General features: G+C 53.7%; 1 protein-coding gene across 1 annotated transcript in view; it reads right to left on the reverse strand.

Annotated features, from left to right (window-relative positions):
* Positions 1-200: 200 nt before the first annotated feature.
* ARHGEF11 (Rho guanine nucleotide exchange factor 11) overlaps positions 201-27,961 on the reverse strand; it is a 57,173-nt gene continuing 29,412 nt past the window's right edge. Inside the window, 28 exon segments of the mRNA XM_056853261.1 lie at positions 201-226; positions 408-585; positions 2,091-2,371; positions 4,052-4,423; positions 5,058-5,273; positions 5,497-5,585; positions 6,089-6,196; positions 6,615-6,702; positions 7,711-7,863; positions 8,955-9,030; positions 9,124-9,302; positions 9,392-9,509; positions 14,867-14,992; positions 15,152-15,231; positions 16,017-16,163; positions 17,004-17,191; positions 18,498-18,545; positions 18,800-18,979; positions 19,406-19,532; positions 20,298-20,327; positions 20,523-20,619; positions 20,724-20,865; positions 23,484-23,507; positions 24,089-24,211; positions 24,892-24,988; positions 25,882-25,924; positions 26,164-26,262; positions 27,752-27,853. Of these exon segments, the coding sequence (XP_056709239.1) occupies positions 201-226; positions 408-585; positions 2,091-2,371; positions 4,052-4,423; positions 5,058-5,273; positions 5,497-5,585; positions 6,089-6,196; positions 6,615-6,702; positions 7,711-7,863; positions 8,955-9,030; positions 9,124-9,302; positions 9,392-9,509; positions 14,867-14,992; positions 15,152-15,231; positions 16,017-16,163; positions 17,004-17,191; positions 18,498-18,545; positions 18,800-18,979; positions 19,406-19,532; positions 20,298-20,327; positions 20,523-20,619; positions 20,724-20,865; positions 23,484-23,507; positions 24,089-24,211; positions 24,892-24,988; positions 25,882-25,924; positions 26,164-26,262; positions 27,752-27,853 (3,537 nt within the window).

The raw sequence follows: 27,961 nt of genomic DNA on the forward strand, positions 1-27,961 counted from the left end.
TTAAAATAGTTTAAATTAAACCAGCAATGAGGATTCCAGTTTCTCTTCTTGGGTCCGTGCCACTTGCAAGCTCGTCCCACCTCCTGTGTCCCACGCGGCCCCTCCCAATGGACTGCAGGAGACAACCCCCCCCCAAAGGAGGGGGCGTGGAGGCAGCCAAAGCCGGCTGGGGAGTCTTCCTCCAGGAAAAGGCCGGTTCCCTAAAGGGTCACTTCTTGGTGGCTGTCTGCGGAGGGTGGGCTCTGACCTGGAAGGGAGGCAAAGGTGGAAGGAAAAGCCTGCACCGGCCACGGCAGGAGGATCTCCGCAACCGCCCACGTCAGCGGGTTACAGATCCGGTGGGGGGAACGGGGGCAGGGGGTGTCTGAAGCCCGGCAGATGGAAAGGGAGGGGATCTCCCTTCTTACCAGGCTCGGCTGCTGGGGACTGTGGGAAGGGCCAAGAGTCGCGGGTGCCGTGGAGGCTGTCCTGGCAGTTGGGGGATGTTCTGCATGGCCCTTCGGGAGCCTCTGTCATAGAGGCGGTGTCCACGGAGACCTCTCCGCTCAGCAACTGCTGCAGCTGATGGTGGGCCATTTCCACACCCTGCAGAAGAAGACAGCCAAGAGGGGGCCCGTGAGGAAGGGGTCGGGGGCTCTCGAACCGAACTGCAAGATCCAAGCCGGGGCTACCTGGTTGGTGGCAGAACGCACACAGAAGGGACGGGCATACAGAATGAATTACAGAATCAGAGTTGGAAGGGACCACCATGGTCATCTAGTCTAACCCCGTGCAATGCAGGAAATTCACAACAACCTCCCCCCCACACACCCTGAGTGACCCTTACTCCATGCCTAGAAGGTGGCAAAAAAAAACCCTCCTTAGCACACTGTCACCTCTAGAGTAGTACACAAGGAACCCAGTTACCATGTATGGTTTGCTTTCTGTGAACAAAAAAGTTCCCGTGATGGAAAATCAACCCCAGAAATGGATGCATTTTGCCATTTGGGGTACTTTACTTACCCTAAGCCTATTTAAAAGATTGCGCTTAGAAAATACCCTACAAATTGAGTAAGAAAACGCTGATTTGGGGAACCATTTTTAAGTGATCTGGAGAGATATAGTCCCTTCATGACAACTCTTGGACACTTCCTGATAATGTAGAAAATAATTTAGCTCACCACCCAGAAAAATACCACAGGATACAAAAACGCTGGAAATTACTGGTTTTAGATGTTTTCCTTTAAAATTCAAGGAAGTTTGCTAGTGGCCTAATAGGTTCCAAACACTCTTTGTTTCACATATTTTTAAACACACTTTTTTGCTGTAAAGTCATTTGACTTATGGCAACCCCTGGTGGGGTTTTCAAGGCAAGAGACGTGCAGAGGTGTTCTGTGCCACTGCCTGCCTCCACGTCCCAACCCTGGCATTCCTTGGAGGTCTCCCATCCCTAGACTTGCCAGGGTCGATCCTGCTTAGGTTCTGAGATGTGACACAATCAGGCTAGCCTCTGCTATCAAAGCCAGGGCTTTTTTGCCATTACAGCTTTGTAAAGGAACCATAATGGTGTGGCTAATGACTACGCCAAGAGAGGGACGGATCTACGCAACAGGAATGTTCCCCCCGCCGCCCCATCCCATTGTGCTTTCGGGCTCGAGATGTTGTTATGTCCCCAATCACAAACTTCTGCCCCCACAAAGGTTTTTGCTTTGCCAGGAACTTTACTACCCAATACGATGAGATTTGGTCTTGGGGTATGAATGGTCCCCAGAATGGTCCCACTCGGGAGGTGGTGAGTTCTCCTTCCCTGGAGATTTTTAAGCAGAGGCTAGATGGCCATCTGTCAGCAACGTTGATTCTGTGACCTTGGGCAGATCATGAGAGGGAGGGCATCTTGGCCATCTTCTGGGCATGGAGTAGGGGTCCATGGGGTGGTGTGAATTTCCTGCATTGTGAAGGGCCTGGACTAGATGACCCTGGTGATCCCTTCCAACTCTGATTCTATGAATACTCCTCTTCCGTTTCCCTGGAGGCCGCAGAGACACACAATAGCAGGAGCAACAGCCCCACCCCATTCCCACCCATGGGCAGCACGCTGCCCCCTCCCTCACCTTTAGCTTGGTCAGCTTCAGCGCCAGCCGTTCCATCGTCTGGAAGATCATGGCCACGTCCCGGGTCACTTGGCTGGAGGGGGGCGGCTCCGGAGGCACGGAGCCGCAAAGGGCATTCAGCCGCAGGGGGCTCTCCTCGGGGTGCCGCTGGGAGCCATGTGGCCCGGCAGAAGACACAGTCCTTTGCTGGCCTAGAGGGTCTGGGGGCTCCGGGGGGCAGGGGCTGCCAGCATCTGTGTGGGACTCAGCACCGCCTGGAAAGCTAACATAGAAGTAGTTCCCTGCGGGAGAAAAACCAGACTGTTCACCTGCGCTTGGGGGCAGGAGAGGCGCAACCTTTTCCAGGAGCCCCACCACCATCCTGGGTTTAGACTGCGGTTCCCAGAAGCCCTGACGCTGCTATCACCCCAGCACCCATGGAAGCAAAACCAAGGAAAGGAAAGGAACGTGGGCACAGGAAGGAGAAGAGCTGGTTTTTACATGCCGACTTTCCCACTTAAGGGAGAATCAAATCAGCTTACAATCACCTTCCCTTCCCCTCCCCACAACAGACACCCTGTGAGGTAGGTGGAGCTGAGAGAGTTCAGAGAGAACTGTGACTAGCCCAAGGTTACCCAGCTGGCTTCATGTGCAGGAGTGGGGAAACCAACCCGATTCACCAGATTAGCCTCCGCTGCTCATGTGGAGGAGGAGTGGGGAATCAGACCAGGTTCTCCAGAGTCCACCGCTCCAAACCACCGCTCTTAACCACGACACCACTCTGGGTGATGTCCACTGGGGCACACACCCCGCCACCAACTGGAGAACAGCCACTGCCTCTGTGCAGGAGACCCCTGCAGGAGGGAGAGGCTGGCTGCGGAAGGGAGAGACCTCAGACAAGGAAAGAGAGGCGGGTGTCCAACTGACCTCCGGAAGAGCCCCCCACAGGCACTAAAGGAGGAAGGGCCCCCCCTTGTGCCGTTGGCACCCCCAACCCCTCTCAACCCCGCTCAGGGCCTTGGCGAAACCTCGGAGAGGAGCTTGGAAGGAGAGCAGAGAAACTGTCCTCTTCCTCTCAAACAGCTCCCCTTGGTCACACCCTCTGCCCCCTTAATTCTCGTGTGCTCTGTAACAAAGGATGGTTTCCAGGGAGAGTGGGGGGCCCTTGCAAACAACCCAGCTGACTGTGAGCACCATCTTGCTTTTGACACTGTCTCCATAAGCTCAGTAGGAAACAAACATTTTTTTTGGGGGGGAGAGTTCCCCCACCCCCGTAGCTCAGTAGGAAGCAAAGGCTTTTGGGGGAGAGGGGGGTTTACCATCCACGCGAGGGCCCTCTCCTGCGTCACTGTCTGGGCAGCTGCCCGCTGGCAAGGGGTGGGCATCGCAAGCTCCCTCCACCACCGTGGCTGTGCAAGACACACCAGGAGAGGGAGAGAGAGGGAGGGAGGGAGGCGGAGAGAAAAAGACAGGAAAACCACCATCAGCACCCCAAACCGTGGGCATGCCCAGCACCCGCAGAGAACGGCCAGAGGGCGGAAAAGAAACCGGGCCGAGAGAGGGGGGAAACAGCCGCGGGCAAAGTGAAGTGACCGAGATGCCCCACCCAGAGAGCGGCAGGCCGAGCAGAAGCAGCAGAAGGGGAGACCCTGACGGACTTCAGTCTGCAAGACGTGGGTTCAAATCCTGACTCAGCCTTCCCTGCTCCATATCTAGTTTGACCCTCGGGGGGTGGGGAGAGAAGCCGTGTTACTCTGCAGAAGCCACGATGCGGCTGTTAGTCTTTGAAGGAGCCCCGGGCCCTTCGGCGGTTTGGAGGCAGAAAGTCGTGGGCAGGGAAAGGTCCGTTTCGTTTTATACATTGAGAGAGAACCAAAGGCAGGTGGGCACGCTGCCCTTTGCCAAGCACACACACCCCACACAGGACACGGAGAAGAGACACTTGTCCGGCAGTTGCGGTGGGCCAGCCCTGGCTCCCCTACCTTTCCGCACCACTCGGAAGCTGCCCTGTCCTTCGGCAGACACGGGCCCCTCTGCCTCCCGAGAGCCTGCCCGACCGACAGGAGAGTTTGTCATGTCCGCCCAACAGCCGGCCTCTGCCTCATCCTCCGGCCCCGTGTGCTGCTCCCCTGGCGCTTCGGGACTGCCGCTGCCCGGCTCATAGTCCACCGGCATATGGCCAGAGGGCAGAGAGGGGTGCCTGTCCTCCACCACGGACTGATCCCGACTTCCCGAGTCCTGTCGGGCCAGCACCACAGAACCAACCACGGACGGAGTCGGGGTCAGGTCCTCTTCGGGGTCAGGGTCTTGGTAGGGCAGGAGCTTCTGAAGGAGGAGGCTGCGCAGGGTTTCCACTGCAGGGAACGAAGAAGGAGGAGTTGGTTTTTACATGCCGACTTTCTCTACCACTTAAGGGAGAATCAAACCGGCTTACAATCACCTTCCCTCCCCCTCCCCACAACAGATCCCCTGTGAGGTAGGTGGGGCTGAGAGCTGTGACTAGCCCAAGGTCACCCAGCTGGCTTCGTGTGTAGGAGTGGGGAAACCAACCCGGTTCACCAGGTTAGCCTCCGCCGCTCATGTGGAGGAGTGGGGAATCCAACCCGGTTCTCCAGATCAGACTCCACTGCTCCAAACCACCACTCTTGACCAGTACACCATGCTGGCACACAAAGGAGTCTGCTGAGGCGGAGGGGCCCGGGTGAGCCTCCGGCATTTCCTTTCTGCCGCCCCTCCCTTCACCATTGTGTCCCAAGCACAACTCTGCCGGGAGCCCCGGCTGTCCAGGGAGACCCGCCAAGGGGCGGGAGGGATCCTGGGCACTCAGGCTGCAGTTCCCACAGGCTGTTCCTCACCCAGCCCTCCCTCCGCAGGCTTTCCTGACAGCCCCGTACCCCACCTCGCCGCAGATAGCACAGAGTGGCAAGAAGAAGAGAGGGGCTGAGAAGCCAGCAAGGCAGAGCACCCAGCAGGCAGAAAGACACTCACCGTCCTCCAAGGCCGACTCGGCCAGACTTGCCGCCACGGCAGGTGCTGGAAGGGGCTCCAGAGGCCTGCTGAGCCCAGGCCCTTCCTCCTCAGATGGCATCTCCTCGCCTCCCAATGCGACCGGCAGCAATTCTTCCCCTTCCTCCTGGCTGTCTTCGGTCTCTCCCGGCAGCACTGGGTGCTTCTCTGCGTCCAGGGCCTCCGTGGGGGTCTCATCTGCGGGGAAGGGAGGAGTGGAGAGAGGGACGGAGCCACAGACCCCACCCAGACCCTCTGCCGGGAGGAGAGTTTGCTGCCAGCGGAGAAGGCGGCCCTGGAGAGCGCAGCCAGCACCGACCTCTGGCCATGGGAGGGAGGGGCCTTCCCGGCAACGCCAGGTGCTTCGCCGCCCCTCAGCCGCTGCTGCCACAAACCCTCAGCTCAACGTTCAGCCACTCACCTGAAGCGCCCTCTTCTTCTGCATCTTGGCTGGAAGCGCCATCTCCATGGGCCAGGCTGGGGGAGATATCTGCTTCCTGGAGCACTAGACTGCAGCGGAAGGGAAAAGATGTCCAAAAATGGGAGGAGAGGAGGAAGCCCCCCTCCCAAAGCCCCTCCAGAGCAGGAGGTCCAGTTCCCCCGACAGCCACATCGTGGAAGGCTCCAGAATGAAGACGGGTCTCCTTGGCCCTGGACTGAGCACGACTCTGGGAACGGACTGAATTTATGACCCTCTCGCAAGATAAAGAAGCGTTTGCACACGTTGTCATGTGAGCCAATATAAAAGCAATACAAGCTCCATGCTGCCGGGGGTGGGGGGCAGAGTCCAATGGCACCGCTCCACTTGGGCAGTGTAAAAAAGGGGATGGGAGTTGCCCACCGGGGCATGGAGTGGCAGGGGCTGATTTGGCTCTGTGCCAGCTGCAGCAAGAAAAGCGGAGGGGCTGTGCTCAAGAACCCCCCCCCCCAAGGGAGGTGCCCTTGGTCATTCTTCATCTAGCCCCACAACCCTCCCTCCCACCCTTGGAGGGAAAGGTGGCATCGCTCCTCACCTGGCAGGTGCTGGGCGGGGCACAGACCGCTCCTGCGAACGGTGCTTGGGGGGGAAAGTGGCATTCCGCGTGGTGCCTTTCACCGCCTCTTCCAGCAGTTCCATCCACCTGCCAAACATGGGGGGTGGGGGCATAAGAGCCTGCAGCCAGGACTGGGTTGCTTCTCTTTGGGCTGGATCCAGAAGGAGGAACCCAAGCCAGAAGACCGGGGATAGAGGCGGGATGCCACCGCCCGGCCAGAGCTTTGTTGAAAAGGGCCAACTGGCCCCGTCGGCCCTCCCAGAGAGATCCTGTGCCGGACATTCCCATTTGCCGTCTGCCACGGGCACCGGGTGGCTGGCTCAGAGGCCTCCGGGCGCTGGCCCTTCCCCTCCTCTTGGCTTCATCCTCCTCCACCCGTCTCTTTCTCAGCATCCTCTGCTTTCTTCCCCTCGGCCTGCGCCTTCCTCGTGCTCTGGTCAGCGCCCGAGTTCCCTTCCTCATCTCCTGCTGCTGCCCACCCCGCAGCAAGGGCAAACGGACTTACGTGTTCTTCTCAGACGAGGTCAAAGCCACCAGCTCATAGATCTGGGGTCCCAACTCTGAGGTGCAGATGATGAAGAGGGCTCTCTTATCTGGAGGGAGAACAGAGGATAAAAGAAGCCCCCCCGGGGCCCTTTCTTTTGAACTGTTAACATCTCAGGAGGGAGAACCAATTGGGGAGAAAGAAACAGACCAGAATTTACACCCCAAGATTTTATTTCTTATTCAGAAGAAGAAGAAGGTTGTTTTTTTGGTACCCTGATTTTCTCTACATTTTTAAGGAGACCTCCCTTCCTTTCCTCATGACAGATACCTTGTGAGGTAGGCGGGGCTGAGAGAGTTTGGAGAGAACTGTGTCTGGCCCAAAGTCACCCAGTAGGCTGCACGTAGAGGAGTGGAGAATTGAACCCGGTTCTCCAGATCAGAGTCCGCTGCTCATGTGGAGGAGTGGGGAATCGAACCCAGTTCTCCAGATCAGAGTCCACCGCTCCAAACCACGACACCACGCTGGCTTTAGGACCATGCCGGAGCCCTCCTCAGGGATTCAGACTCAATTACCTCCCGCCTGCTTGGGCATCAAGATGGTGGGTGGTGAGGCTGAAACCGCCCCCCCCCCCCCGGCCCCAGTGCTAACTAGGAAGTGGGCACACAGCACAGTCAGCCTGGCTCCTGCTTCTGTTGGCCACGTATTTTCCCCCTGCCTGACCAAGCAAGGGCTGCTGCCACCAGGGAGGTGCCCGTCCAACGCTAGCGAGCCGCCTCCCGCCCTTGCCTATCCAGGGCACTGAATTGGGCTTCCTGCAGACCCCAGATTCCACTGGTTGGCCTTGAACTTGGTCAGGGAACAATGGCATACTGGCCAGGAATGGGATGCCCCGCCCACTTGAGTCCCAAGGGATGGGCAGGGCTCCAGCAACAGAGGCCGCGGAGGGATTCCTCTGGAGCCGACCCTTGGAAGCACTCTCTTCCCGCCACAAGGCAGGTCCCCTCCTGCCTGATTCTCGGCCCCAGGCCAGGCCTCCTCCTAACCAGCAAGCGGCGGCACCCCCTGGGCAGGCCCACCAGCTCGGCGACCCAGGGCCAAGGCCTCCGTGGCTCACCTGTGGCCACCGAGCGAATGAGGACAGAGTTGAGCTTGAGGACGGGGCTGAAGGTCTGCTTGGTGTCCGTCTTGCTGTGGCACTTCAGCACCAGCCTCTCGTCTTGCCTCTGCAGAAGCACCAAGAGATCTTCCAGCAGCAGGACGTGCAGCTCTGAGGGGGGCCCAGAAGAGAGAAAGCAAAACTGAGCGGCCCCCTGGTTGCAGCAGCGGTGACCTCATCCCCAGCACAAGGAGACACCTGTTAGCTGTGAAATCCTTTGCTTGCAGTTTTTAGGCCTGGGAAAGTCTTTCCCCTGGGAAAGTTTTTGGGAGAGTTATTTTGATGAGACAGCTTATGGCCTTCTACCTAGCTGTTTCAGAAATGTGCTCATCATGTGTTAAAGTGAACAGATGTGTTTGTGCTGATTTTGATTATTACAATAGCCAACCAGGTACTTAGAAGTAGTCACGTGATTGTGATAAGTGACTTCAGAGATTAATCAGATAGATACGTTTTCTCTATAACTATGCATGCTTGTGAAGACCGAATCAGATTTTCCTTGGACTGAAGCTCAGCAGTCAGAGATTGAAGGGACCCCCTGCGTGGTAAGATATAGGGACCCTTTTGGCTTATTTGATATTCCTTAAGAGCAATGAACAAAAGACTGAATTCTGATTTGTTCTAACAGACAACTAGCTTTGATATGCATTAAAATAATGTTAGGATATTTGATTGTACTTGCCAGTTTAATTGCATTCTGTATAAGTTCAATAACTTTAGTTCTCTATTTTATACTGTCTTGTTTAATAAAAAGGGCCTTTCCCTTTTTCAATAAAGGACAGAAAGATTCATAAAGGTGTCAATTCATTTGCTGGTTACCTGAATAGAAAAACAGAGGACCTGCTGCGGTCCTGGAAGTAACATTGCATTATCAAAAGTTGGAAGAGATGAAAGCCTTGTCTAGTTTGATAAAACAGGGAGTTATGATACTGTGGATCCCAGCCAAGAGCAAAGCCTTGGAGTATTTTCAGTTCACATCTCTCTAAATGTTACAAGTCAGAAAAACTGACCGTTACAGTCCCTTTTCAGGCTGCACATTCCCCAGACCGGTCAAGCACACCGCGTGGAAACCCAGGGAGCGGTGTTCTTGCCTCAGGACTTGACAAAGAAATCCACGAGGGCAGATCGGAGCCGCCTCTTAAACTGACAGGGCAAAAACCACACACACACGAATGCACACATGGAGGAGTGAAGTTACGCACCCACGGTCTTGTCTTTGCTGATGCGCCAGTTCAGTGGTCCCTCATGGATCATGCGCCGACTTCGGAGGTCAAGATTCTGGGCAGAAAAGCCAGAGAAGGGGCGTGTTGAAGGGGGCAGAAGCGCAGAGGGGGGTGGGGTGGGAAGGGGACCCGCTAAGCTCAGCCATACCTTGAACTCGGCCGCCAGCGGGTTACTGGTGCGCTCCAGTGAGGTGGCGTCCAGGCGTTTCTGGTAGGCCTCCAGGCGGTGCTGGTTCTCTGCGCGCCTCACGGCCTCGTTCACGTACCTCAGGATCTCCCGGCACTGGTCCCGGGCCCGGCACAGCTTCTTGTGTTCCAGAGTCTCCCCTGCACGAGGGGGCCAAGGCGAGGGGTCAGGATCCAGGCCGGAAGGACCCTCCATTGGCCCTGGCACCTCTCCCCCTCCGCCCACCTACCAGGGGTGTGTTTGATGATGTTCTCCAGCAGCAGCGGGTACTTGGTCAGGCGCTGCATCTCCGAGATGAGCAGGTCCTTCAGCTGCAGGCGGCGGCATTGTGGATTGCTCTCGGCTTCCTGAGAATAAGTTATTTAATTATACTGAATTGACTTCAATATAATTATTGTGGCTCAGTGGCGGAGCATCTGCTTGGCATGCAGAAGGCCCCAGGTTCAATCCCCAGCATCTCCAGTTAAAGGGACCGGGCAAGCAGGTGATGTGAAAGACCCCTGCCTGAGAACCCTGGAGAGCAGCTGCCAGTCTGAGTAGACAATGCTGACTTTGATGGACCCTCGAGGGTCTGATTCAGTATGAGGCAGCTTCATGTGTTCATGTGACTTTGTAAGAGTGAAGTTATATTGAACTGCAGCAGTAGTTCTGAACTGCTTTTATCAAGTTATTTAATTATATTACAGCTATATAAATAGTAAGAGTGAATATAGAGGTTCAGATCTCTCAAATCTCTGTTGCTCAGAGATAGAGGATCTCAAATTGGCATTACTGGTATGTATAGGTAATTATATTCTATATCAAATAATAGGTATTTGAATCAGATCTATTACTATATTGTTGAATTAAGACTTAAGAATTAAGACTTAGAATTATTGTGCTAGAGCTAGTTTGTATCATGCTTTGTTATTCATGTTTCTACAACTCATATATTTTTTGCTCTTATATTCTGTTTGAAGCTTCACAATAAAAAGAACTTTAAGTTCAAATAAATTGTGTCCTGCCTATTTTAGGTGACTGAAGCTAAGTAAGATAACGCACCACGTTTTGTGTGTGTGTGTTAAGTGCCGTCAAGTCGCTTCCGACTCATGGTGACCCTATGAATGAAAGTCCTCCAAAATGTCCTATCTTTGACAGCCTTGCTCAGATCTGGCAAATTGAAGGCCGTGGCTTCCTTTATTGAGTCAATCCATCTCTTGTTGGGTCTTCCTCTTTTCCTGCTGCCCTCAACCTTTCCTAGCATGACTGTCTTTTCCAGTGACTCTTGTCGTCTCATGACGTGACCAAAGTATGACAGCCTCAGTTTAGTCATTTTAGCTTCTAGGGTCAGTTCAGGCTTGATTTGATCTATAACTCACTGATTTGTTTTTTTTTGGCAGTCCATGGAATCCGTAACACTCTCCTCCAACACCACATTTCAAAGGAATCTATTTTCTTCCTGTCAGCTTTCTTCACTTTCCAGCTTTCACACCCATACATAGTAATAGGGAATACAATGGCATGAATTAATCTAGTCTTGGTGGCCAGTGACACATCCTTACACTTCAAAATCTTTTCTAGCTCCTTCATGGCTGCCCTTCCCAGTCTCAATCTCCTTCTGATTTCTTGGCTGCAGTCTCCCTTTTGGTTGATGGTGGAGCCAAGGAAGAGAAAGTCTTGAACAATTTCAATTTCCTCATTGTCAACCTTGAAGTTGTGTAATTCTCCTATAGTCATTACTTTTGTTTTCTTGATGTTCAGCTGTAGTCCTGCTTTGTCACTTTCTCTTTTAACTTTCAGCAGTAGTCATTTCAAATCTTCACTATTTCCGCCAATAATGTAGTGTCATCAGCATATCTCAAATTATTAATGTTCCTCCCTCCAATTTTCACTCCACCTTCATCTAAATCTAATCCAGCTTTCCTAATTATATGTTCTGCATATAGGTTGAAGAGATAGGGAGATAAAATACCACGTTTTAGGATGTGGTTAATTCTAGAAGCTTATTCACTGAATGGCAGAGACCACTTCAAGGGAGAGCAGAGGCAGGAAGGAGAGGGGAACTCAGGGGGAATGCTTAATGGTCTGAGGCCTTCATGCCTGCGAGACCGCCTCCTCCGATATGGCCCGAGATCTTACCGTTCCAGCACACAAAACCTCCTAGTGGTCCCTGGCACAAAGTTGGCCTGGCTGTCCTCAACCAGGGCCAGGGCCTTTCGGCCCGTGGCCCCTGCCAGGTGGAACACTCTGCCTGGTGGAACCCTTCATCAGTTCCGCAGAGCACGTAAGGTGGAGCGGTTCCACCAGGACTATGGCTGAAGACAGCGTTATCTGCCCCGCCACTATGGACCGGCTTCCTATACTGTTTACGATGCCACCAGCTTACTGGTTTCCATCTGGGGTACCCCCCCCCCCTTTTATCAGGGCTGGCTTCTACTGCCAAATGCTCTCCCGTTTTTACCATCCAATGCTGAGAGAGCTGATTTTTTAAATGTGTTAACATCTGCACATTGGAAGTCAGCATGAAGTAGTGGTTAAGAGCGGTGGTTTGGAGTGGTGGACTCTGATCTGGAGAACTGGGTTCGACTGCCCACTCCTCCACATGAGCAGCAGAGGCTCATTTGGTGAACTGTTTCCCCACTCCTACACACGAAGCCAGCTGGGTGACCATGGGCAATTCACAGCTCTGTTAAGAGCTCTCTCAGCCCCACCTTCCTCACAGGGTGTGTTTTGTGGGGTGGGTAAGGGAAGGTAATTGTAAGCAGGTTTGAGTCTCCCTTAAGCGGTAGAGAAAGTTTGCATATAAAAACCAACTCTTCTTCTTATGGTTATTAGATGGTTTATTAGGTTTATTATTTATATTATTTATGGATGGAACATTTTAATGAAACATATTTTGTGTTTCACCATGAATTTTCTTCCAATATATTTGTAACTTTGGACAAGTCCACCAGACATGGAAGTAAGAACTGTCTGTCTCTCAACATTCTCCTTTCTTTTCCTTGGCGCCGACCATCTGACAAATCATGTTGGGTGTCATATACCATCTGTAGTACATCTTGTACCAATTTTCTTTTACTTCTTGACTAACAGTGTACTTCAGTTCCAACGTACAGTTTTCCCCAAGTTTCCATCGTGACCATTTCACCGAAATTTTGCATCCATTTAATCACGTTTGTCTTCACTTGTTCCATTTCAGAATCATACTTCAATAGTTTATCATTCTTTTCTAATAAATGATCATTATTCTTTGTTATAATTGTTTCAAACTCCGTCAATGCTCTCATTGTCCCAGTGTTCAGACAGTCTTTTTTAAGCCTAGATCTCAACTGAAGATATGTCAACAGTTCAGGTTTTTAAACTCGTTTTGAAGCATTTGTATCCAAAAGTATACAAATGGATGGAACGTTTTAAACTGCAGTATTTTACATTTGTTCTTAATTGCCCTGAGCAGTAATTTTCTAAAAATAATAATAATAATAAAATAAATAAATAAGACTCCTGGGGGGCTGAGTTTGGAGGAGGAGGGCTGTACTCAACCCCCTACACCCCCCACAGAGGGAAAGAAGCGTGGGAGAAGCGCTTTCATGAGCAGCCGAGCCAAAGGGGCCAACTGGACGGGTGGCCCCCACTTTTCCCTCTGCCAGCTCCTCTTCCAAGAACAAGAAAGGGCCTTGGTTTACATGGAGGGAGAAGACCGGGTCTCCAACCACGCCTATACCTGAGAGGAGGTGCAGAGGGAAGCTTTGAAGACTCCCATCCCGCATCAAGTCCGGATGCTGAGGCAGTTGTGGAGACAGAGACAGAGACGTAAAAGATACAGAAATTTCGAAGTCACGGGGGAAATGCCAGAAATCTGGAGAAAAACTGAAATACCTGTAATCCAGGCACACCTCATTTTATTGTGCTTCACTTTTGACAGTCAGTAAAATACAAACAACAGCACGTTGGCCAGTAATCAAACAAGGTTTCTAATAACTGTCACTATATTTACTTCATATATATTGCGTTTTAATATCTACTTAATTACTATAAACCATACAATATAGATGATATAGGATAGAGCTCATCTGAGTCCTGCAGGAGGCAGCTGTTTTTGGACCACGTGCTGGGCCCAGGCGCTGATGAAGACTTCCAGGTAAATGGAAACTAGGTAGAGACTTACAATACCCTAAGCTTAAGAGCCTGTCCTATATTCCAACATCTGATAGAGCATGTTTAGAGAGAGGGACAGAGGAACTGCTATTTCTTCCAGTTCTTTTGAATCCCTTGCTCAATCTGTTGCTGTGCTAAAAGTATGCTTGGAAACATTTTACTTTTAATAAATACTTTTTAACTTTGAATGCTGACCATAGTTTCTCTGGACCACATAGACCTCAACCAGCTTGGAACATGCTATTGTAAAACAGGGGGAGCAGGGGGGAGGAAGGCTGGCAGCTGGCCAGCAGCTATTTCTCCAGTGGCCACCCCAGGCAGTATCTTGTCCCCGAGGTGCCCAGAAGTGGGGTAGGCGGGAGACACCGAGGCCAGGCCTCAGGGTTTGAGCAGGACGCTGGGGGGACCCTGACCCCCACCCCAGTGGGCAAGTCCTACAACGGTCAGGTGGTGGCAGTGGTTACCTGAAAAGAGAAAGAGGCAACCCCCTCCAGGAGGGGTTGAGAATCCCTGGGGGAGGGCAAGAGTGGAATTAGGGCCTACGAGTCTAAGCAGGCCCGTTCCGCCACATACAATATAGTTAATATAGGATAAGTGTAGTGTACACATGGTTTATAGTAATTAAGTAGATATTAAAATGCAATACATACGAAGTAAATGTGGTGACTTTAGTGACAGTTATCAGATACCTTGTTTGATTACTGGCCAACATGCTGTTATTTGTATTCTAGATACATAGCGTTTTTTTTGTAATTGCATTTGACAGTCAGCAGACATCAACATCGAGGCAAGAACCTGTGTCAGCAAAAAGGTCATGGCTCGCTGAAGGCTCAGATGATTAACATCTTTTAGCAATAAAGTATATTTTAATTAAGGTATGTACATTGTTTTTTAGACATCACCCTATCGGATAAACATAACTTTTATATGAACTGGGGAACCAAAAAACAAAATTGTGGTGGCTCACCAGGACAAGGAGAGTCATGCGACAGTAAAGTGAAGCGCCCACCCCCACCCCTTCTCAGAATGGGGGGACTGGCAAAAATTGCCCACCGCAACTGGAAACACTGGTCCATAGGCGCCAACAGCCATTACTCCAACAGAGCAGCAACTGCAGATCCAACCACTGTCCTCTCTTCAATACTGCCATGTTATCACACACAGGATTCTGCAAATGGGGGGGGGGGGCACTGATTTTCCCCAGTCAATCCCTCATGCTCCTCTTGTCTCCCTGGAACACCATTTCCGGAGGCATTCAGGGCTGAGGGAAGGGGAGGGGAGGCAGGTGCTATCCTCAGACGGGAATCCCTTCCCTATGTGAAAATTACCAGAAGATCCAAGCCAATGTCTGAGAAAGCATCTTGCTTGTTCCAAATAGGAGAAATACCACACAGGAGGTTTTCCACCACCCAAAACTTCCAATTTCTCCTCTGGGAATTTTTTTAAAAGGGGACCTTGGGGAAAAGCCCTTCTTCTTTCTCAATTGTTCCTGTTTTTTCCCTAACTGCAGAGGTGTCCTCCACCCTAACCGTCCCCCACCCCACCCATCCCAGGGTGCCGCTGACGATACCTGCATGAACAGCTGGAAGCGAGTCTCCTTCCGCTTCTTGGTTTTGATCAGCTCAATGGCCGTGGACTGGTACGCACAGAAGTCAGCGGCCACCTGCTGGATCTCCTCACGTGCCGGCCCGTCAAACTGGGGCAAAGAGGAAGAGATATCCCCACCCGTTCATCATCAAGAAGCTAAACCACTGAGCCCAATAAACCACCCACCCACCCCCCGAGACCCCTGCACTCAAATTCCCAAGCCACTAAAACAACCCTCCCACCCTCACAATCCACCCCGAAATCTTACCCAAGACAGCATGAGGTCCCCGATCTCCTTGACCACGGGTCCTTCCTCCCGGAGCCTCTTCATCGATTCAGAGAGAGAATCTGAATGAGAAAGGGAATGCTGACGATAAGAAACAGGGCAGATGAAAGAGCCAAACAGGCATGGCAAAAGTGGGGGGGGGGAGTGAGGTGTTTCCTAGGTCCCCTTCTCTGGAGCCCTTTTTAAGAACTACTTTCCAGTCGTCCAGCACAGAAGGCCGAATTTAGCAACAAATTACATATACCAATTAGCAGAGCAACAGTTTCGCATCTGAGTTCCTTGAGAACCCTTGGGTGTTTAACATCACGGGGCATTCTACTGTCACACTATGCATCAAAAAAAGCCTCTGTTTCTAGAAGGGAGGCCTGAGAAAGACGGGGCCATGGCTCAGTGGTAGAGCCTCTGCTTGGCATGCAGAAGGTCCCAGGTTCAATCCCCGGCATCTCCAGTTAAAGGGACTAGGCAAGTAGGTGATGTGAAGGACCCCTGCCTGAGACCCTGGAGAGCAGCTGCCGGTCTGAGTAGACAATACTGACTTGGAGGGACCAAGGGGGGTCTGATTCAGTAGAAGGCAGGTTCATGTGTTCCAACAGCCTGTGCCAGACGACCTCCAACACTTGTGGTGGAAGAGTGCTGGGGATCTCCATCCCCTCTTGGTGCTGCTCAGACTGGCCTTGTGGACAAGGGTAACTACAGAAGCCTTGCCCCCCACCCCCCACCCCCACTGGGTGTGATGTGAGCAGCTACAGGGGGAGCAGCATTTCGGGAGGCCAGCAGGGTCTGATCCCAGCCAGGCCCCGAGGGAGACCGAGTGGCCCCAGCAAGAGGAGCCAACCAGCAGCCTTACTGTGGATCTCGATCAGCTCTGGAAGATTGGGGAAGAGCAGTGCCAGTTCCTCGCGAGACAACAGGTTCTCCTTCCTCATGCGCTGGTAGAAGACGAGGTCCAGCACGCGCAAGATCCGCAGGTGGGAGGCCTCCGTCGCAAACAGCTCTGCACACGAAGTGGCGGGGGTGGGGGGAGAAGAAGAGTTGGTTTTTATATGCCTACTTTCTCTACCACTTAAGGGAGACTCAAACCAACTTACAATCACCTTCCCCTCCCACAACAGGTCCCTTGTGAGGTAGGTGGGGCTGAGAGAGCTCTAAGAGAGCTGTGACTAGCCCGAGGTCACCCAGCTGGCTTCATGTGGAGGAGTGGGGAAACCAATCCGGTTCACCAGATTATAGCCTCTGCCGCTCATGTGGAGGAGTGGGGGAATCAAACCCGGTTCTCCAGATCAGAGTCCACCGCTCCAAACCACTGCTCTTAACCACCACACCACGCTGGGAGGAATCAGAAGTGAGACTGCAGCAGGCTCTGCAAGGGGCACAGCAAGAGGAGTGCAGCTGGCCCACTCCCTGGCAGGTTGGCACAGGTCCTGCTCCCCCCTCCGAGGTCAAAGTGGCGGCGAACAGTCTCCTGGGGAGGGGGACTTGCATCAGGTGGCAGACGTCCTGGGGGTCTGGCGGACCAAGTCCCCATTTTCTGCCTAGAATTTTTTACCTCCCTGGTGGCCAAATCTGGGGGGGGGGAAGCAGGGAACAGGCCCACCCCCCTGCCCTTCTTGTTCCCCACCCAATCTACCAGTCCCACCACCACTCCCAGAATATACGGGAGCTGGTTTGCGTCTTGGCTGCAGGGAATCCCAAGTGCTCTCATGCGCTCTGAGTCATGCGCTGCAGACACTGAGTTGGGGCTCCCTTCCTAACCGTCCCCTTCTGGGGGGGGGCTGCCTCCCCCGCTCAGCAACGCAAGGCAGCGGCCACAGTGACATGTGATGCGAATCCTCACCGTTGATGACCTCCTGGCGGTCGACCTCCCTCTGGGGCAGGAAGGCCGCCACGTCCCGGCCCACAGTGTGCTGCCAGTTCTGGGAGTCCAGCTCCAGTTCCAGGTCCGAGACGTGGCTGAAGTCGTCCTCCAGGACGTGGGGCAGGGCGGACTCTGTGCTGAAGCTCAAGTTCGGGGACTCGATGCTCCTGCGGTGGGGGGGGGGGCAAGACAGGAGCTGCCCAAACCAGAGGCTAGATAGCCATCTGTCAGCAAGGCTGATTCTGTGAACTTAGGCAGATGATGAGAGGGAGGGCATCTTGGCCGTCTTCTGGGCATGGAGTAGGGGTCACTGGGGATGTGGGGGGGGGGTTGGACTAAATGATCCTGGTGGTCCTTTCCAACTCTATGATTCTATGAAACCCTCAACGCACCCAGTTCCCCAGGCCAAAAGCGGCTTTAAAACCACCACCCCCAGCCACACTGGGGCTGCTTCTACAAACGGGCAGGACGAAGAGGAGAAACTGATGCGAGACATTTCATGTGCAACTGAACAATGTTCAGAAATTGATATTTTTTAAAACACCATTTACTAGCAATATTTATAGATAATAATACATTATCAGGTCCAGTATCTGGTCTCACACAGGGGCCAACCAGTTCCTCCAGAGGTCCAGCAACAGGGCAGAGAGGCTGAGGCCTTCCCGAGAAGAGCATCAGAAGACCCCGGCTGGATCAGGCCAGTGTGGGTCCATCCAGTCCGGCATCCTGCCTCACACAGGGGCCAGCCTGTTCCTTTGTCCTAGCTCTGGGATTCAGAGGTTTATTGCACATTTGGATCACTGAGTATTTACATAAACCACACCATATAGAATTTGGGTGGTCGGTGAAATATTTAAAATTCTCTAGTTTTGACTACTTAATAAAACTGGATGGAGCTGTATATCAAAGACTTTCTGTGGATTTGCTGTTTAGATTTTCCAATGAATTTTAAAAGGATAGATATAAACGCAGAAAGATAGAGCTGGAAGGGTCCCCAAGGGTCATGTAGTCCAACCCCCTGCACAATGCAGGAAATTCACTGCTACCTCCCACACCCATTCCCCCAGTGACCCCTTACTCTATGCCCAGAGGAAGGCAAAAAAATCTCCGGGAACCCTGGGTCAATCAGGCCTGGAGGAAAATTTGTAGTTGTGAAATTATTTGTGTATGATGGATCGCCAATCATTTTGAGCTGGGAGGAAATCTCATCCAATAGGTGACTTTAATGACAGTTGAAAGTTAAGTGTGCTCCCCCCCATCTCAGCCAGATGACGGCATTTTGCCAGCACAGACTCTGGCCGCAGCAGGTTCTGGGTTAGCTGGACCTGCTTTCAGCCCCCACCCAACCCCGTGCCCGTTTGCAGCCCAGAGACCAGAAGAGAAAGTGAGGCCAGGCAACAGGCGAGAGTCAGGCCAGAGCACCCGCCACTCACCCCTGTCCCTCCCACCAGAAAGCACTGCTGCTCTTCTCACCTGCGCCCCATTTTGGGAGTGTAGGGTGGAGTGGGGTTTTCCAGCGACCTGCCAACAGAATAAGGAATTAACTTGGTCCGGGGCTGATCCAGCAAATACGGAACTAGGGAGGACCGATGCTGACACACACCCCACCTCCCTTGTCCTCAGCATAACAGAGGCCTCCATAACTGGGGGGGGGAGGCCCCTAAGAAACTCAAAGATTCCTGGCCCAGAAGAGTGGACGGCATTGCATCCCTCTGGCACACTGGACAGGCGGAGCCACCTCACAGCACCAGGCCTCAGCCGCCCTGGGCTCCTACCTGGCCGAGAGGCTGGAGGCCGAGGAGGAGGCCGACTGGTGGAGCCGGGTGGCTTCAGCTGCAGCCTCCATGTCCACGTCGCTCCGGGAGCGGGGCACGTTCTCCGCCTTCCGCAGCCGCTTCAGCTCCTCTCGCCCCTTCAGGCTCTCCGACCGGCCGAGCTTGACCTCTGCCCTGGAGCTGAGGAGGAGGAGGAGGAGGCTTTGGGGCTCAAGAGGGGGGAAAACCCACAAAAATGATGTGGCCCAAAAAACCCCCAAACCATGCCAGTTTTCCCTTCCCAAGTCTGCTTTTTTCCTTTATACCTGAAGGTGGGCGGTCTCAGAAGAAACTGGGGGAGGGGGGGAGAGAGACAAGCACACCCCTGCGCAGTACTTTGGCTCATGGAAGTCCCTTCAGGGCCACCCTCACGGCCATCCCATCATCCCCCAGGAACTAATACCAGTGACCGGAGGCAGGATGGACTTTGTTTGGGTTGACCTCTGCAGGCTCAGTTTCAAAGAGCCTCGAGTCAAGCCACCGTACTCTGCTCTGTCCAGCCTTCGTTTGGGGAGGCTCGGTCCAGCCTCCGTTGTGCCCCCCCAGCCCCAGCCCCCCGCCTCCTACCTCTCCATGTCCAGAAGGTCTTCGGGGAAGCTGCCGGTGGACAGGCGCTGGAGGCCGGGCTCCTGAGGGTCGTAATACTGGCTGTTCTCAAAGTGTTGGATGATGTTCCTCACATTGCCTGGTTTAACTGGTGATAGAAAAGGGTCAAAGTTGTGGGCTGGAAGGCCCTGCTTCTTGCAGCAGGTGGGAGGGAGGGCCCTGGGAGCATGGTCTCTGTCCAGGGCCACCTGTAGGCTCCTGCCATTTCCAGAGCCGGGTGGAGTAAGGCCAGTCACTCAGGGCAAAGACCAGGCCACTCCTGCTCAAAGCAACCTCCTTCCACAGAGACCCAGGGCTGGCCACCCTCCTCGAGGAGACATGCGGGCAACAGTGGCCCCTCCAAGCCGTGGCCTGCCCACCACTGCAAGGGCAGAGAGAGCCAGCGGGCTGGGAGGGCAGTGCTTAGCCCAGGGAGTGAGCCCGGCCAGAGGAACACCTCGGCTCTGCTTAGGAATCGGTTTGGCCAGGGCACCACCGTGGCCGCCCGGGCCTTCTGCCAGGGCAACTCCTGTGCTTACAAGGGCCAGCCACAAAGAGGGCTCCTGGGGTCTGCTCTGAGGCTGGGGGAGGGCCAGAAAGGGCGGCCTGCCTGCCAGGCCCAGCCAGAGACGAACGACGGAACCGGCAAGGAGGGGCTCAGAGAGAGAAGCCCGGATGCTCCAGACCCTGATGGCCGGCAGGCTCCAAGCTCGGAGCCAGACCTGGGCCCAGGAAGGAAGGGGCCTTGGGTGTGTTCGCGGCTATAGAATCACACCGGGCTAGCTCTTACATAGTGCAGCCCAAAGCCATCCTCTACCAAAGATCCCTCCCGCAATTCGGAAATACATGAGATGGGGGAGGGGTCCATTTTTACCTTCAACAGGGGACAAAGGGACATGAAATGCTGGAAAGAAAAGAAAAACAAGATGGGGTGTCAAAATCAAGCTCTGCACAGCACAATGGAAGGTGAACACGGGATGCCAACAAGAGAAGTTTGGGGAGAAAGCCCGTGGGAGCCCACCCCTCCCGGAAGGCAGAGCGCCAGGCTCCCTGCAGACAGCCCCCACACCTCTCCCGTCCCCACCCCGAGCGTGCGTACTGCTCTGGGAGGAACTCTTGGGCTTCCCGATGTACTTCAGGATGGGGTTCCGCCTCTTGTCCTCCGTGCTGTCCTTCTCCTTCTTGGTGCTGCTGCTCTGTTGGCCCAGAAGGGACAGTTCAGGGGGGAGGCTTCTCCCAGCACCAGGATGCTCATGGTGCCCTGGGGGGGGCTCGGGTGCCAGCAGCCCCCACCGCTTACCTTCTTGGCCTTGGGGAAGAACGGGAGCCATTTCTCCTTCTCCTGGGCCTGCAGCTTCTCCGATGTGCTGGCCGGGCGGGGCTCCCTCACCCGCAGCCCCACGTGGCTCATGTAGGTGCTCAAGGCAAAACTCATGGGGGAGCTGTGGGGGGGGGGGAGAAGAGGCAGGAGAAGAAGAATTGGTTTTTACACCCCGCTTTTCTCTACCTTTTAAAGAAGAATCAAACCAGCTTACCATCTCCTTCCTTTCCTCTCAGGCACCTTGTGAGGGAGGTGGGGCTGAGAGAGTTCAGAGAGAACTGTAACTGGCCCAAGGTCACCCAGCAGGCTTCACATGGAGGAGTGGGGAAACCAACTTGGTTCACCAGATTAGAGTCTGCCGCTCGAGAGCCAGCATGGTGTAGTGGTTAAGAATGGTGGATTGGAGCGGTGGACTCTGATCTGGAGAACCGGGTTTGATTCCCCACTCCTCCACATGAGCAGCGGAGGCTAATCTAGTGAACTGGGTTGGTTTCCCCACTCTTCCACATGAAGCCAGTTGAGTGGCCTTGGGCTAGTCACAGTTCTCTCAGCCCCACCTACCTCAGGGTGTCTGTTTCCGTCTAGACATTAGGAAGAACTTTCTAACAGTCAGAGCGGTTCCTCAGTGGAAGAGGCTTCCTTGAGAGGTGGTGAGCTCTCCTTCCCTAGAGGTTTTCAAGCAGAGGCTAGATGGCCACCTGTCAGCAAGGCTGATTCTATGACCTTAAGCAGATGATGAGAGGGAAGGCATCTTGGCCATCTTCTGAGCAGGGGGTTACTGGGGGTGTGTGGGGGAGGCAGTTGTAAATTTCCTGCATTGTGCAGGGGGTTGGACTAGATGATCCTGGTGGTCCCTTCCAAGTCTATGATTCTATGTAGTGGGGAGGGGAAGGGAAGGCGATCATAAGCTGGTTTGATTCTTTCTTAAGCGGTGGAGAAAGTCGGCATATAAAAACCAACTCTTCTTCTTCTTCATGTGGACGAGTGAGGAATCGAACCCAGTTCTCCAGATTAGAGTCCACCACACTTATCCACTGCACCATGCTGGCTCTCAAGAAAGCCATGACCCCTTCAGCTGGGAAAAGTGCGCACACCCCGGGCCAAATGCAGCGGTTCATACCAGGTACGGCCCACGCGATGTACTTCTATACAACAGGTGACAGAGATGCCACCTTGGGAAGCTGACCGAAAGACTGCCGTGGCCAGTGGGCCAGGGCAACCGCTGAGCTCAAGCCCCCCCAGCCCCTCCTGAGGTCTGGTCACTTCGCGCTGTCCAGACTTTGAGTCCAAGCGTAGGCCCTTGACAGGCCTCAGATGAGGCGTTGGCCGTCAGCAATAGGAATGCTCGAAATTCCCGGAGCCACACCTAGGCTCCGTGGAAGCTCTCCTGCTTGAATACGGCTCCCTGGGTCTCCTGCTCACCCTGGCACAAAGAGCCTGCCCCTCACACAGGAGGAAGCGCCTTTTTGCCATGGCACAGTGCCGCTATCAGTCAACCAGACCCGTGGGGTCCCAGGGGAGCTGCTTCCCCCACTGCCTCCGCGGTCCCAAGGGAAGGACTGCCAGGAAATCTGCAAAATCACTATTGGGCCACAGCCTTTTCTTATTCAAGGAATGTCTACAAATCCCTTATAAAGCTGCCCAACCATTAGGTCACATGAACACTTGAAGCTGCCTTAAACTGAATCAGACCCTCAGTCCATCGACATCAATATTGTCTACTCAGACCGGCAGCAGCTCTCCAGGGTCTCAGGCAGAGGTCTTAGTACCACATCATGCCATTAAGTCATCTAACCAGGCCTTATTTAGAGAGATGATATTTTGCCATGGCTCAGTGGTAGCACACCTGCTTGGCATGAAGATCCCAGGTTCAATCGATGGCATCTTCAGTTAAAAGGACCAAGCGGGAAGTGATGTGAAAGACCTCTACCTGAGAACTGGGAAAGCCACTGCCAGTCTGAGTAGACAATACTGACCTTGATGGACCAATGGTCTAATTCAGTATAAGGCATTTTCATGTGTTTAATGTGTGTGTGTGTGTTTTACATCACCTACTTGCCTGGTCCCTTTAACTGGAGATGCCAGGGATTGAACCGGGGACCTTCTGCATGCCAAGCAGAGGCTGTACCACTGAACCACGGCCCCTCTCTTTTAAAGGCCATCTTTAAAAGCCCTGCTTCTGAAATCAGGTGGATGGCAACTTAGGAGAGGGCATTCTCAGTCACAGCACCAAACCTCTGGAACTCTCTTCCCAGGGAGATTTGTCTGTCTCCTTCCGTGGCCGTCTTCCGCCAGTGGGTGAAGGCTTTTTTGTTTCATTTGGCATTCCCCTCAATGATACCTCCTTGCTAGCCGATGTTTTTATGTTTAGTATGCGTTTTAACTCTTTTAAACACTGATTTGATGATGCATGTTTCGGAAGAGGGTTGATTTTAATGATTTTATAATTTAATTTTATCATATGTTTTAAATTTTCCGCTGCCTTGGTGGCCCTTGTAAGGGCAGAAAGGTGGGATACAAATTTTGTAAATTGTTACTACTACTACTACTAATAATAATAATAGTAGTAGTAGTTAGTTAATTGAAACAGGAATTGTAATTGGGGCACCCAGAGTGTCTCTGCTCCCAACTGCCCTCAGCTACCCATCAAAACGCCACCCAAAGTGGGACTCGCCCACCCCCTACATAGTACCACCTGCTCCACAGGCAGTAAGCTTAGAAATCCAGAGAACCACTCACCTCCTGTCCTCTTCATATTTGGATCTGGAGGAAGGGGAAAAAAAGGTTTCGCTCAGTGCCATTGCATCTCCCCCAGACCTCTATTCTGGACCCCCTCCTACCAATGCCACACACACACACTGAATTGTCTGCTAGCAAGTCTCCCCACCACACACACACACACACACACCACCCATTTCCTCCATCTCGTCCATGCTGAGCATATTTCAAGTCCTGGGGCTTCTCCAGAGCAGAGCAGATCAGCCCTGCTGGGGAGGGGCCAGAGTCCTATGACAAGTGCCCTCTGGGCTAGCACTCCCAACGCCAACTCTGTGTCTGGCATAGCCATCTTGGCACAGAGCCACCGCTGCCAGCCAGGGTGCCCAACCCTTCTCTGCTTTTCCTTTGGCGCTGGGATTCAGATTGTATCTAAGCCAGCCCTCCAGCTGGTTCTGACGCACCGCACAGAGCAAAGCAACCGGCGGACGTCTCCAAAGAGAAGAGACAGCCAACTGCCTCCCACCAAGGGACCCTCCCCCAGAGGACTCCTCCCAAGTCCTTGGGCGCCTTGTACTTTGACCCCTCCCTGCAGCAACGCCAGACCGCCCCCCCCCCCCAGCACTCACAGTATTTCCCCAAGATGAGCGATCTGCTTCTCGGCCACTTGCCGTTCCCTGTGGGGGTCTCCGTCCAGGTCCATCAGGTCGTTCTCTCCATATAAGCTCCCCAGACCCATGGTACGCTTGGTCCTGAAGAGACACAAAAGCTCCAGTCTCCCTGGCAACCACCCCTTGCGCTCCTCTCCCAATTGCACCCCACAGCTCAGGGGGCCGGGGGGCGACTTAAGAAAAGGAGGCAGACAGTACAGCACTGTAATTCAAACCAAATCAAGCTCCAGCAAGATGTTCTTAAAATCAGTGGAGCGCAGCAAACCCCTTCCCACCTTTGGCCGGGCGCGTTCTCTGTTGGCCTCGGCCTGAACAAAAGGCACGTGCCGCGGGATCCGCACCTCAGCCCAGTGGCAGCGGAGTTTTCCAAGCACCGCATTCCTTTATGGATTTGGGTGGGTGGAGCGCAGAGTTCCGACACAAGGAAGTGCCACCCCAGCAGGCCGAAAGATCACCACTGTGGGCCTCCCGTGCCAGTTTAACCCGGCCCTCCAAGGGCCAGCCCAAGAGGGCAAACGAAAAGATAGTCCAAAATGGGCCGAGGGGCAAAGAAGGCAGGAGGGGGCCAAGGCTTAGCGGCACAGCATCTAACCCCCAGTCCAGGAATCTCGCAGAGCCCATGCTGAGGAAGTCCTTGGGACCCAGGGGCGGGGGCTGCTGCCAGTCAGAGGAGACCATTCAGAGCCAGGGGGCGCCAGCTCTCTCTTCACACCAGACCCCCTTTCAACCTGCCAAAGGCAGCCCGGGGAAGACGAGCTCACCTATAATCCTGGATTTGTTCCTGGATCTCCGGCATGACAGCCTCCTGCACCTCTGAGAACGCGCCCTGAGGGTCCTCCCCATTCCGCAGGCGAGACTCTGGAGGGACCGTTTCAGGGAGAGAACAAAGTGTTAAGGCGCCCACAGGGGGCCCATCATGTCCACGCATGCCAGGAGGCCTTGGTGGCTCCTCCAAAGTGGCGTCGTGGTTAATAGTGGCGGACTCTAGTCTGGTGAACCGGATTCAATTCCCCACTCCTACACATGAGCAGCAGACTCTAATCTGGAGAATTGGGTTTGATTCCCCGCTCCTCCTCAGAAGCGGCGGACTCTGATCTGGTGAACCAAGTTCGATTCCCCGCTCCTCCACATGCAGCCTGCTGGGTGACCTTGGGCCAGTCACATTAATCTCTGAACTCTCTCAGCCCCACCAAAAAGCATCAAAAGGTATTTATTACGGTCCATGACCAGCAAATACAGCAAAATACAGAAGAGGAAGAGAGGGAAGAATCATCATCATCATCATCATCAAACTAGCTTACAATCACCTTCCCCTCCCCAAAACAGACACCCTTTGAGGTAGGTGGGGCTGAGAGACCTGTGACTAGCCCAAGGTCACCCAGCTGGCTTCATGTTTAGGAGTGGGGAAACGAATGCAGTTCACCAGGTTAGCATCCACGGCTCATGTGGAGGAGGAGTGGGGGAATCAAACCCAGTTCTCTAGATCAGAGTCCACCACTCTTAACCACTACACCACGCTGCCTCCCACTCTTGCTGAGGGAGCCTGATCAGTGCTGATCAAAGCACCAACCCCACACAGCCCAATCACTGGATACGTGAAAGGAGGCAGAACCCCCTCCTACCAATGCCACACTCTCTATCGCAGCAAGTGGGAGAGCAGGCCCCCACCCAGGGGCCAGAATGCCTGGGAAAGGAAAGGGCAAGGAAGCGAGGGGTGCGCGCCCCGCATTCTCAGACACAGTTCAACATACCTATTTCAGCCAGTAACTGATCAGGGACCTTCACTCTCAGGAGCTGGGAAGGCAAAAGAAGGTGTCAGAACCTCAGGGGCCGGTGTGGAGACGAGCCCCCACGGCCAAGAGCAGCCCCGTCTCCGGCCCTGGCCCAGTTTGGAGATGCTTCCGGGCCGCTGTTCTGAGATTTCCACCGCCAGCTCCAGAGAGAACGCCGGTCCCGACTTCTGCCTTGCGGAAAGCCGCAACCCACTCCGAGCCTCCTGCCCAGCTCCCCCCTCCACGCCCGAGACAGCCTACCGCATTCTTGTCCAAGAAGATGTTCCAGATGTCCTTGCTGAGCCCCCGAGCCTCCTTGGGGTTCATCTGCTGGCAAACATCTGCGCACAAGTACAAGAGCTGCAAGCGGAACAAGAGCAGGAAGGGAGGGAGGAAGGAAGGGAAACCAAGAACCGTCAGCGAGGCCAGCAGGTTGCAAAAGGGCAGCGGAAGAGGAAGTGGGCAAGAAAGGTCTCCTTTACACCAAGGTAAGGCAATCAGGCCCAAGGCTGGCTCCACTGGCCAGGCTGAGCGTTCGTTCCCACTGTATTTATACTCCGTTTCTCTCCCCGGTGGGGACCCAACACAGCTTATTGCACCATTCCGCCCTCCTCTCCTCTGTCCCCACAACACTCACCTGGTCAGGTAGGTTAGGCTGAGAGCAATGACTAGCCCAAGGTCACCGGGTGAGTTTCCATGGCAGAGTGGGGAATGGACCCTGGTTCTTCAGGACCCTGGTACAGCACTCTAACTACTATGCCACAATGCCCTCAAGTCTTTGGGGAGGGGCCGTGGCTCAATGGTGGAGCATCTGCTTTGGCATGCAGAAGGTCCCAGGTTCAATCCCCGGCAACTCCAGTTAAAGGGACCAGGCAAGTATGTGATGTGAAAGACCCTGGCCTGAGACCCTGGAGAGCCACTGCCAGTCTGAGTAGCCCCACGATTATGGATCCATCTCCCCAGGGAGATGCTCCTGGCCCCCTCCCTTTCGACCTTGAGGTGGCAGCTGGAGATGGTTTTATTTGGGACCTGAACTTGATTGAGTTTACCAGCAGTACTAAACTGTGGTTTTAAAGTTAGGCTTGTATATTTTATGTTATTCAATTTAATGTATTTTATCTCTATTGTAAATCGCCTTGAGCTCCATAAGGAAGAAAGGGGGGTAATAAATGCTTTAAACAAACAAACAAACAAATGGTAACACACATGAAAGGCTGTTAAAGATAGGACATTTTGGAGGACACCGATTTATAAGGTCACCATGAGTCAGAAGTGACTTGACAGCACCTTCACACACACACAACACACGTGAATGCCCCTACACTGGATTCACACGTATGCAGTCAGCAAAAATGTTATGTGAACGAACATTCTGGAAACAGGGAGGGGTGGGGAAGGGGCCTACATGCAGGCCACCCATCAGCTCCTTGTGACCCCAGCCCCACCCACTCACTCGTCTAAGCAAGGGTCCATGGGTGTCCCACCCACGTGGCAAGTGGGCTTTGGCATCTCGTCTCTCCCACACTTTAAAACATGTCTTAAGAGCCCTTATGTCTGATTAGGACCATTTGTATGCACAGCGTCAGTGCCCAAGAAGATGCCAGCCAATCTGGTCTTCCAAAATGAGGAGGGATCATTGGGTCTGGCCAGAGGTCCCCAAGCTAGCCCAGCACTCAGTTCCTGCCACATGCCCAGCCCATGCCAATGATCCCCATATCCTTTGCCAGCTGTCAGAATCCACAGAGGAGGGAGGAAGGATGGGACGGCCGCCGAGCCCCATTTCTCCCCGGTCCCTTGGCCCAGAGCCCACCAAGGCCCAAAACAGAAATGCAATTCCGCCTGCTCGTACCAGAGGACTCGGATCCGCCTGAGAAAAGATGTAGCGCAGGAAAACCCCGAGGTGAGCCGGCCGGGACTTCAGCCTCCCCAGGTCCTGGAAGAGGGAGTCGCACTAAGGCAGAAAACATCGGGCCGAAATCAGAGCCGTAGAAAAGAGAGGCCTGTTCACCACGAACCCTGGCCCGCGAAAGCCAAGGCTCTTGGGCAGCGCCAGCACCTC

The sequence above is a fragment of the Euleptes europaea genome, chromosome 7, assembly GCF_029931775.1.
Source record: "Euleptes europaea isolate rEulEur1 chromosome 7, rEulEur1.hap1, whole genome shotgun sequence".
Lineage (NCBI taxonomy): Eukaryota > Metazoa > Chordata > Lepidosauria > Squamata > Sphaerodactylidae > Euleptes > Euleptes europaea.